The following is a 9,665-nucleotide window of genomic DNA, read 5'->3' as shown; positions in this document are numbered from 1 at the left end:
CTCAACAGACACAGGAAGCAGATGGCCTTGACACCAGCAGGGTGACATCCGCTATTGCTACTTCTCTGCTCCCCCACAGTTCCTCGGGACTTCTCTGGACCACAGTCCTCTACCAGACCCCTGCCAAACCCCAGCCCACCATGATCCATCCGGGTCACATCCTCTTCCTGCTTTTGCTCCCAGGTGAAGCCAGTGGTTACAGGGGATGGTAGGCAGAGTGTTTGTGAGATGGGTGCTTGGGTGACGTCTGTAGGGACGGGTGCTGAAATTGGGGTTCTTTTCCCTGCACCCCTTCCCTTCTGGGAGATCCATTTGGCTTCAGGGCCTGGGTCCTTGGGGGCGGGAGGAGGTGAGGCAGGGAGTTCTGGAGGGGCTGCCTGTTAGCATCCCCTTCTCATGGCTGGGTCTCTGCTGCCACTTCCACTTTCTTGTCACTCTCCATGTCTCTGGGAGTCCCCTTCCCATGTGGCCTATTCCATCTCCAACATGGAGATTACTTCTCAGGACATTACCTTTCCTTCCGTACACCGTATTTTTTGGTTTGTTTGTTTTGAGACGGGGTCTTGCTCTGTTGTCCAAGCTGGAGTGCAGTGGCGCAATCACAGCTCACTGCAGCCTTGACTTCCTGGGCTCAGGTGATCCTCCCACCTCAGCCTCCCGAGTAACTGAGATTACAGGCGCAAACCAACACCTTCAGCTAATTTTTGTATTTCTTATAGAGACGGGGTCTCACTATGTTGTCCAGGCTGGTCTCGAACTCCTGGGCTCAAGTGATCTTCCTGCCTCCGCCTTCCAAAGTGCTGGGATGACAGGCATAAGCCACCGCGACAGACTGAGCATTCTGTTTTGTGAACCTTCTCTCCATCCTCATCTACTTTCTTTCTCTTTCCACAGTGGCTGCAGCTCAGACGACCCCAGGTGAGAGATCACTCCCTGCCTTTTACCCAGGCACTTCAGGTATCACTTCCATCCCAGAAGCTTGGCCAGAGGCTCCCAGAACACCCCAGTGGCTCTCCAGGCCACCATCCCATCTCCCATCCCCAAATCTGACAATCCGTGTCCTTCTCCAAGTCCCAGAATCAGCGACCCCCAGCCTCTGTTCAGGAGTCCCCCGTGTGCCCGCCGCACAGCCCCGCCCGAGGGTCCTGGGACACCCAGCCTCTCCGCATCTCTATCTCCTGTTTCATTCCCCAAGCGCAACCCTAGGGAACCTGGGACCCACCCCTCACAGGGGACTTCCTGTCTCCCTGTGGCCAAAGCACAGCCCCAGGACGCAGAGCCTGATTGTCTCCCTGTTCCGGCCCCCGCTCTCCAGGCTCCTGTTCCGGATGTGGGTCCCTCTCTCTGCCGCTCCTGGCAGGCCTCGTGGCGGCGGATGCGGTGGCGTCGCTGCTCATCGTGGGGGCGGTGTTCCTGTGCGCACGCCCACGCCGCAGCCCCGCCCAAGGTGAGGGCAGGGATGGGCGCGGCCTGGAGGGTGCATGGTGTCCCTAGGGAGGGGGTCCCAGGGAGGGGACCCTTGGGGAAGCCCTGGAGGAGGTACTGGGGAAACCCTGGGGGAGGTGTCCGGGGGAACCCCTGAGGAAACCCCTGAAGCAGGGGGTCCCCAGGGAAGTGGAGATGTGGGTGGTCAGGCTTCATGCTTTCTTTCCCCTACCCCCAGAAGATGGCAAAGTCTACATCAACATGCCGGGCAGGGGCTGACCCTCCTGCAACTTGGACCTTTGACTTCTGACCCTCTCATTCCTGGATGATGTGTGGTGCCACAGGAACCCCCGCCCCAACTTTTGGATTGTAATAAAACAGTTGAAACACCTGTAGTGATATTCTTCCTCAAAGAACCCCAGCGTTCCCAAAGCCTCCCTCCCATGAACTGTTTCTGGATCCAAGGCGCCCTCGGAACCCCCACATATCCCCCGTCCCATCAGCCCAAGGATCTGGCATAATGTTTTTGTGCTTCATGTTTATTTGAGGGCAGTATTGGGGAGAGGTCTGGTCTCTCAGGGACGGTACTCTGTGGGTCTGTATCACGGTAGGAGTTGGAATGAGGTGCGGGTGGGCTTCAGGAATGGCTGGATCCAGGTATCAGGCTGCTGACTGTCATGATTCGGGCTCATTTGTAATATGGCCTCTGTGTGTTGAGGTCGCTGTAGACATCCGACCTCTGACCCTGGAGCTCCTAAAGGGATGGGGGCCATCAGTGGAAGGGACCCACCAAATAAAATCCAGCCTTCAGCCTTCTCCCAGTGGCCTACAAGGCCCCTGGCAGCTCCTTCAGCTTTATAGCCATGGAAGAGATCTGGGTTTTATTAAAGCGCGTTCAATGTTCCCCCCTTCTCCTCTGCCTCATCAGTGCGCCCTGGCCTCAGGGCCCCTGCATGTGCTGTTCCCTCCACCTGAAACTCTGTTCTCCTAGATCTCTCCCTTCAAGTCTCAGCTCACGTCACCTCCTCAGAGAGGCATTTCTCAATTTCCCCTCTGTAGTTTCTTCCCCCCACACTCCAGTCACTGTCACAAAAGCCTGTTTATTTCCTTTACTGTGCCTCCCAAAATTATTGTATTTGTTCATTTGCTTCAAGTTTGTCTTAACTATGATATAAACTCTGACACTGTGTCCCCAGCATCGAGCACTTACAGATGCTGGACACATCCACAGAGGGAATGAATACATGAATGCAAAGGGTAACGCTTTGCCCTAAAATTTCACTGCCACCAGTAACTGGAAAGGCCCCTCGGTCTTCTGGATATCACAGAGCCAAACCTGAGACTCTTAGACTTCACAAAGTAACTTTATCCACAAGTGAGGTGAAGAGGCAAAGCTGGTTGCAGACAATACATCAGACTCCACACAGCAGGGTTCACACTTGGGGTGGGGAAAGGATCTATGTGGCCCCCAGGGGCAAGCCTCAGACAGAAACCCTAAAATTATATATAATGACTAGTCTGGGCGTGCATTTTCAGGGGAGGGGTCTTAGAGGATCTCATGACCCCCCAAAGGGTTAAAAAGGAACATTGACAGAGAGGAGGATAGATGACTAGATTCTCTTGTATACACCATAGTTTTTAAAAAGAGCTTCAGCCAGGCATGGTGACTCATGCCTATAATCCCAGCATTTTGGGAGACCGAGGTAACAGGATCTCTTGAGCCCAGGAGTTTGAGACCAGCCTGGGCAACATAGTGAGAACCTATCTCTACTTTAAAAAAAAAAAAATTAAGGTCGGGTGTGGTGGCTCATGCCTGTAATCCCAGCACTTTGGGAGGCCAAGGTGGGCGGATCACAAGGTCAGGAGATTGAGACCAGCCTGGCCAACATAGTGAAACCCCATCTCTACTAAAAATACAAAAGTTAGCTGGGTGTGGTGGCATGTGCCTGTAGTTCCAGCTACTTGAGAGGCTGAGGCAGGAGAATTGCTTGAACCTGGGAGGTAGAGGTTGCAGCGAGCTGAGACAACGCCTTTGTACTCCAGCCTGGATTACAGAGTGACACTCCATCTCAAGAAAAAAAAAAAAAATTAAAGAAAAGAAAGAACGAAGAGCTTCAAGAATACTCAACCAGCACATTTGCTTGTGCCTGTAATCCCAAGATTTTTGGAGGCTGAGGTGGGAGGATCACTTGAGACTAGGAGTTTGAGACCAGCCTGAGCAACATAGTGAAACCTCTGTCTTTTTTTTTTTTTTTTTTTTCTTTTTGAGACGGAGTCTCACTGTCTCGTAGGCTGGAGTGCAGTGGCATAATCTCAGCCCACTGCAACCTCCAACCCCCGGGTTCAAGCGATTCTTTTGCCTCAGCCTCCCGAGAAGCTGGAATTACAGGTGCCTGACACCATGCCTGGCTAATTTTTGTATTTTTAGTAGAGATGGGGTTTCACCATCTTGGCCAGGTTGGTCTTGAACTCCTGACCTCGTGATCCACCTGCCTCAGCCTCCCAAAGTGCTGGGATTACAGGTGTGCACCACCATGCCTGGCCAAAAAAACTTTTTTTTTAATTATAAAAAACACTTACACTGCTCTCAGATTATATACACACTTCTGTATTTTTTGTGTGGATTTTTCTGAGGATTCTAGATTTTCTTAGTTTCTCAAAGGGATGCAGGGTCCTCAAACCCCAAAAAGAAATTGTAGGACTCCTCCCTTTAGAGTTACCAAGGTAGGGCTGAATGATATTCTCTGCCCTACTGAGAGCATTTCCCAGAAATCAGTCGTCCTGGGGCTGGGTTTCTTCCAGAAAATTCCTGGCCTGACTTCTGGCAAGGTCTGTGCTTGCATGTACAAAGGTAAAGACATCTTTTTTTTTTTTTCCAGACAGAGTTTCCCCCTCGTTGCCCAGGCTGGAGTGCAATTGCGTGATCTTGGCTCACTGCAACCTCCGCCTCCCGGGTCAAAGGATTCTCCTGCCTCAGACTCCCAAGTATCTGGGATTACAGGCATGTGTCAACATGCCCAGCGAATTTTGTATTTTTAGTAGAGACAGGGTTTCACTATGTTGGTCTCAAACTCCTGACCTCAAGTGATCCACCCGCCTCAGCCTCCCAAAGTGCTGGGATTACAGGCTTGAGTCACTGTGCCCAGCCCCTCTTCACACATTTTAAGTTGACCATAAGCTTGTCAGTTTTGGACTGATGTCCCATGTGCCCTCAAGGTTTGGGGGTGCTTCAGGGAGAGTGGCTTTGAAGTCCCTCTGATGGCATGAAGGAGTATTGGGCAGATATCCCCAGACAGGAGTGAAATATGAGGAGGACAGTCTGGTTTCCTCACCTGATAAGGCGACTCCGTCTCAGTGATACGCTGTTTCCGGGTCGCTGCTGGAGGTGAGGGGTGTTGTGAGGTGCAGAGACAGGCAGAGTGGTGAGTTGAGGGTGTTTTGTCATTTCCAAATCAGCACCTCATTACCATCCCTTTGGATGTTTGAGATCTGGGAGCTTACCCAGCTGCCCACCCCTATCTAGGCAAGTCCTCAGGATGTCCCCTGCTAGCCCCACTCACCCTCTGCAGCCCCTCGCCCCCGAGGGACCAGCCGGCCCAGGAAGTACACAGCCAGGGCAATGAGCACTGTCAGCACCAGGTCCCCCAGCACGATCCCTGCCAGCACACCCGGGCTCACCGTAGAGCAATTGCAATCTGCAGCACAGGGGTCAGGGGAGGTCAGTGTGCGCTGGGAACTGTGGGGAGGGGGTCAGAGCAGGGAGGTTTGGCAAGGGTGAGGGAGGGACAGAGACAGGGAGGTCTTTGGGAGGAAGGGAGAGGGACCGCTGGGTCTAGACCTACCACTCTGGGCCTGGGCCTGGACAGGACGGAGACCTAAGTAGGAAAAAGAAGGTAAACTGAGGCACAGAGTTATGATGGGGGTCGAGGAGGCAAGTTTAGAAGCTGGGGAGGGTGGATCCTGACAGCCAGGAGGTTAGCAAGGGGGAGAGTGTGTCTGGCGGGACTCAGGGGGCTGGCGTCTGGGCCACGGGACTATGTGTATTACTTCTGCACAATGTGTCCTGTGGCAACACCCTCAGATGTCTCTTCCCCGCTGCTTGTAGCGGATGACGAAACTTGGGAGCTCCGGCTCTGGGAGAAACCCCCAGGCTTTGGGAGGCTGGGGACCTGCTCCCATCCCAACACCCACTTTTTGTTCTCTCGTTTCACCCCGCTCCCTGCCCTGCCCCAAGCTGAGCCCAGGGACCCGGGAGGCAGGTGCGGAAGCCCCTAACTCACCACCTACAGCCAGCAGGAGAGGCAGGAGCAGGAGCCTGCTGCAGGGTTCAAGGCCCCCCATGAAGCCGGATGCTGCTGGACACCACAGTGTAAGGGCCAGTGGGATGTGGCGCAGCGTCCAAGTAAGTGAAGGAGGAAGTCTGAGGCGAGTGGTGGCAGGAGGGAGGAGGGGACAGGGGAGGAGAGACAGAAACAAAACCCAAGAAAGAATCAGGCCCAGACAGCCAGGGGCCATGCCACAGCCCCCCAACAACTGGACGTGAAGGGCAAGGGGTACATGAAGTACAAACTTCATTTCCATCCCCATCAGGGGTCAGACATCGTCTTAACAGGAGGGTCAGTGTCATGACCTTCCTCTGGCTGATTGAAACCAGCACTGCCTCTACCTGGCTGGGCAACCTCAAGCAAGTCACTCAATCTTTTTTTTTTTTTTTTTTTTTGAGATGTAGTTTTCCTCTCTTTGCCTAGGCTGGAATGCAATGGCACGGTCTCGGCTCACTGCAAGCTCTGCCTCCCGGGTTCAAGTGATTCTCCTGCCTCAGCCTCCCAAGTAGCTGTGATTATAGGCGTCTGCCACCACACCCAGCACATATATATATATATATATATATATATTAGTAGAGACAGGGTTTCACCATGTTGGCCAGCTGGTCTCAAACGCCTGACCTCAGGTGATCCACCCACCTCGGCATCCCAAAGTGCTAGGATTGCAAGTGTGAGCCACCGCACCCAGCCCCGACCTTCCTGAGCCTCAGTATCTTCATCTGTAAAATTGGGAGTAAAACGGGACCTACTTTTTAGAGTTGTGGGGATTAAATGAATTAAACTTCCTAGAACAGGGTCTGACACTTGTCAGTTTTTTTAAAGCATCAGCTATGATGACTATTATTTAATCATCAGAACCTTGTGCTGTTTAAAGGATACTAAAAGAGCCATCAGCATGTGGGCACTAATGACGTGCAGGCACTCTGTCCCAAGCATTAAATCATTCAGTCCCCGCAGTGCCCTTCTGGGGCACATGCTCTTATCATCCCCGTTGTTCAGAAAGGTAGAGACACTTGCCTAAGGCTGCACAGCAAATCAAGGTGAAAATGGAACCCAAGACCCAAAAGCAGGTTTTTGACTAGGGGAGAGGCCGGGGGGGGGGGGGCGGGGGGGGGGCGGGGAAGATGAAAGATGGGAAAGGAGAAAACAGCGGCAAAGCTGAGAAAGGAGGTGAGAGTAAGGCAGTGGCACAGACACAGAGGCGGCTGGCGGCTTGGGGAGAGGCTGTCCCCTCCTGCTGAATGAGGAAGTGGCTCGGAGCAAGGCCCGAGGGAGGCCACCCCAAGGAGAAGGGGACTTCTAGCCCCCAGCTGGAGCGTGGGGCTGGGGAAGGAGGAACCTGAGGTTAGGGTGCTGGGAGATGAGACAGCTGCAGGAAGCCTCCCTCCCCCATCCACACGTCACACCCACCGCTCCTTGGGCCTGGGCCCAGGAGAAAAAAGGGGAAACTGGATTCTAGTCACAGGGCAGATGCCCAGTGGCCCGTGGGGGAGGGGAGGGGAGGATATTTGGAGCCTGGATGAGGGTCAGGTCCCAGCTCAGGCCACAGTCACCACTGTTCAGGCCTGTCCGAATCCTGTCCCTGAAAATCCCAAGCCTCTCCCATTGTGTCCAGAGCGAGCATGGAGGGAACAGACCCTGTAGGTCCTCCCGGGCACACCAGGCCACCCAAGGTGTTGGAGCAGAGTGGGCGAGGGGGCAGTCGGAGACCAGAGCAGGGCTCTGAGCCAAGAGGACCCTGACCTGACTCAGGGGTTCCCAGGTTCCCTCTGGCTGCAGGTGAGGAGCAGACTGTGGAGGCAGGGACTGGAGCAGGGAGGCCAGGCTGTTGGGATATTTGTGAGGATATTGTGAGGACTATTAGAATAACGCCTGGTTGAGTTCAAGACCAGTCTGGCCAAAATGGTGAAACCCCGCCTCTACTAAAAATACAAAAATTAGGCTGGTCACGGCTCACGCCTGTAATCCCAGCACTTTGGGAGGCTAAGGCAGGCAGATCACGAGGTCAGGAGATCGAGACCATCCTGGCTAACACGGTGAAACCCCGTCTCTACTGAAAATACAAAAAATTAGCTGGGTGTAGTGGCGGGCACCTGTAGTCCCAGCTACTCAGGAGGCTGAGGCAAGACAATAGCTTACACCTGGGAGGCAGAGGTTACAGTGAGCTGAGATTTCGCCACTGCACTCCAGCCTGGGCGACAGAGCAAGACTCTGTCTCAAAATAATAATAATGATGATAATAATAATAATATTAATAATAAAGGGCCAGGCACGGTGAATCACAACTGTAATCCAATACTTTGGGAGACCGAGGTGGGTGGATCCCATGAGGTCGGCAGTTTAAGACCAGCCTGACCAATATGGAGAAACCCTGTCCCTACTAAAAAATACAAAATTAGCCTGGCGTGGTGGCGCATGTCTATAATTCCAGCTACTCAGGAGGCTGAGGCAGGAGAATCACTTGAACAATAGCTTGAACCTGGGAGGCAGAGGTTGCAGTGAGCAGAGATCGTGCCACTGCACTCCAGCCTGGGCAGCAAGAGGGAAACTCAATCTCAAAATAAATAAATAAATAAACAATAATAAACTTTCACTCCTGCTCTAAAACTTACCTTGGTTTCTCACTCTACCTTATGCCCCTTGGTCAAATTCATTTTTGAAGGCCAGGCACGGTGGCTCACGCCTGTAATTCCAGCACTTTGGGAGGCCGAGGTGGGTGGATCACGAGGTCAGGAGATGGAGACCATCCTGGCTAATACGGTGAAACCCCATCTCTACTAAAAATACAAAAAATTAGCCGGGTGTGGTGGTAGGCGCCTGTAATCCCAGCTACCTGGGAGGCTGAGGCAGGAAAATGGCATGAACCCAGGAGGCAGAGCTTGCAGTGAGCCGAGATCACGCCACTGCACTCCAGCCTGGGTGACAGAGTCAGACTCCGTCTCAAAAAAAGAGAGGCAAGGATTGAGGTTGCTACAGACCCCTATGGATTCACTGCTGCGAACATACTTCGGTAATGTGCGACTTGGATATGTTCCATTGTTAAAAGTCTCGAGTTCTGGGCTCACTTTGATAAAAATCCTCCCTCGGCCAGGTGCAGTGGCTCACGCCTGTAATCCTAGCACTTTGGGAGGCCGACGCAGGCAGATCACCTGAGGTCAGGAGTTTGAGACCAGCCTGGCCAACAATGGTGAAACCCTGTCTCTACTAAAAATACAAAAATTAGCTGGACGTGGTGGCGGGCGCCTGTAATCCCAGCTACTCGGGAGGCTGAGGCAGGAGAATCGCTTGAATCCGGGAGGCAGAGGTTGCAGTGAGCCAAGATCGCGCCATTGCACTCCAGTCTGGATGACAAGAGTGAGACTTTGTCTCAAAAAAAAAAAAAAAAAAAAAAAATCCTCCCTCAATCCTTCAGCATCAGCCTCCTAGTCTCATCCCCACCACTTCAGCCAGGCCTGGGCTTCCCCAGAAGATATTCCCCAAGCACCATCCAGTCACACAGATGTGGCCATAGGGGCTGGAATCAGGGTCCTAGAGCCCCACTTTTAGTTGCTGAGATGTCGGAAAGTCCAAGGGGTCCCCAAGGAGTGGACTCGGTGGTAGCAGACATCTGTGGGCTATGTGAGCTCTTTACTAACCAGAAGTGGAGTATTTCAACATTTTAGCAACCAATACAACTGTGCTGATGCAGACCACAGGTGGCAGGTCTGGGCTGGCCTCTGGGCTACAGGACGGATAAAAGTCTCTCTTTGGCCGAACATAGTAGTTCACACCTGTAATCTCAGCACTTTGGGAGACTGAGGCAAGTGGATCACTTGAGGTCAGGAGGTTGAGAGCAGCCTGGCCAACATGGTGAAACTCCGTCCTTACCAAAAAATACAAAAATCAGCCAGCCACGGTGGCACACGTCTGTAAGTC

General features: G+C 53.0%; 2 protein-coding genes across 5 annotated transcripts; one reads left to right on the top strand and one right to left on the bottom strand.

The window, feature by feature from the left end:
* The first annotated feature begins 10 nt into the window (after positions 1 to 10).
* HCST (hematopoietic cell signal transducer) lies at positions 11 to 1,816 on the top strand. 2 transcript variants are annotated; one of them, XM_010368784.2, is made up of 4 exons: positions 11 to 183; positions 895 to 918; positions 1,316 to 1,447; positions 1,667 to 1,816. In XM_010368784.2, the coding sequence occupies exons 1-4, from the start codon at positions 141 to 143 to the stop codon at positions 1,702 to 1,704; spliced, it is 237 nt and encodes a 78-aa protein (XP_010367086.1). In that variant the 5' UTR covers positions 11 to 140; the 3' UTR covers positions 1,705 to 1,816. The 2 variants fall into 2 exon arrangements, with proteins under 2 accessions (XP_010367086.1, XP_010367085.1); XM_010368783.2 differs by having other exon boundaries at positions 15 to 183; positions 1,664 to 1,816.
* Positions 1,817 to 1,946: 130 nt separating this feature from the next.
* TYROBP (TYRO protein tyrosine kinase binding protein) lies at positions 1,947 to 5,845 on the bottom strand. 3 transcript variants are annotated; one of them, XM_010368785.2, is made up of 5 exons: positions 5,706 to 5,845; positions 5,268 to 5,300; positions 4,986 to 5,120; positions 4,758 to 4,804; positions 1,947 to 2,179 (listed from the first exon to the last, which is right to left on the bottom strand). In XM_010368785.2, exons 1-5 carry the CDS (start codon positions 5,764 to 5,766, stop codon positions 2,114 to 2,116), a joined length of 342 nt encoding a protein of 113 aa, XP_010367087.1. In that variant the 5' UTR covers positions 5,767 to 5,845; the 3' UTR covers positions 1,947 to 2,113. The 3 variants fall into 3 exon arrangements, with proteins under 3 accessions (XP_010367087.1, XP_010367088.1, XP_030797872.1); XM_010368786.2 differs by having other exon boundaries at positions 4,758 to 4,801; XM_030942012.1 differs by lacking the exon at positions 4,758 to 4,804.
* Between the last annotated feature and the right edge of the window lie 3,820 nt (positions 5,846 to 9,665).

Source organism: Rhinopithecus roxellana, chromosome 12 (assembly GCF_007565055.1).
Source record: "Rhinopithecus roxellana isolate Shanxi Qingling chromosome 12, ASM756505v1, whole genome shotgun sequence".
In the NCBI taxonomy this organism is placed as follows: Eukaryota; Metazoa; Chordata; class Mammalia; order Primates; family Cercopithecidae; genus Rhinopithecus; species Rhinopithecus roxellana.
Note: the sequence above shows the minus strand (reverse complement) of the source record. Positions and strands in the feature narration are given on the sequence as shown.

What these genes read in the sequence shown, in the direction of transcription:
- HCST (XM_010368783.2), top strand. Translation starts at nt 141, where the DNA reads ATGATCCATCCGGGTCACATCCTCTTCCTGCTTTTGCTCCCAG. An exon ending in TGCAGCTCAGACGACCCCAG is followed by an intron (nt 919 to 1,315) that starts GTGAGAGATCAC and finishes CCCGCTCTCCAG; the next exon opens with GCTCCTGTTCCGGATGTGGG. An exon ending in ACGCCGCAGCCCCGCCCAAG is followed by an intron (nt 1,448 to 1,663) that starts GTGAGGGCAGGG and finishes CCCTACCCCCAG; the next exon opens with AAGATGGCAAAGTCTACATC.
- TYROBP (XM_030942012.1), bottom strand. Translation starts at nt 5,766, where the DNA reads ATGGGGGGCCTTGAACCCTGCAGCAGGCTCCTGCTCCTGCCTCTCCTG. An exon ending in TCTCCTGCTGGCTGTAGGTG is followed by an intron (nt 5,301 to 5,705) that starts GTGAGTTAGGGG and finishes TTTCCTACTTAG; the next exon opens with GTCTCCGTCCTGTCCAGGCC. An exon ending in GGGGCGAGGGGCTGCAGAGG is followed by an intron (nt 2,180 to 4,985) that starts GTGAGTGGGGCT and finishes CCATCCCTTTAG; the next exon opens with GAGCTCCAGGGTCAGAGGTC.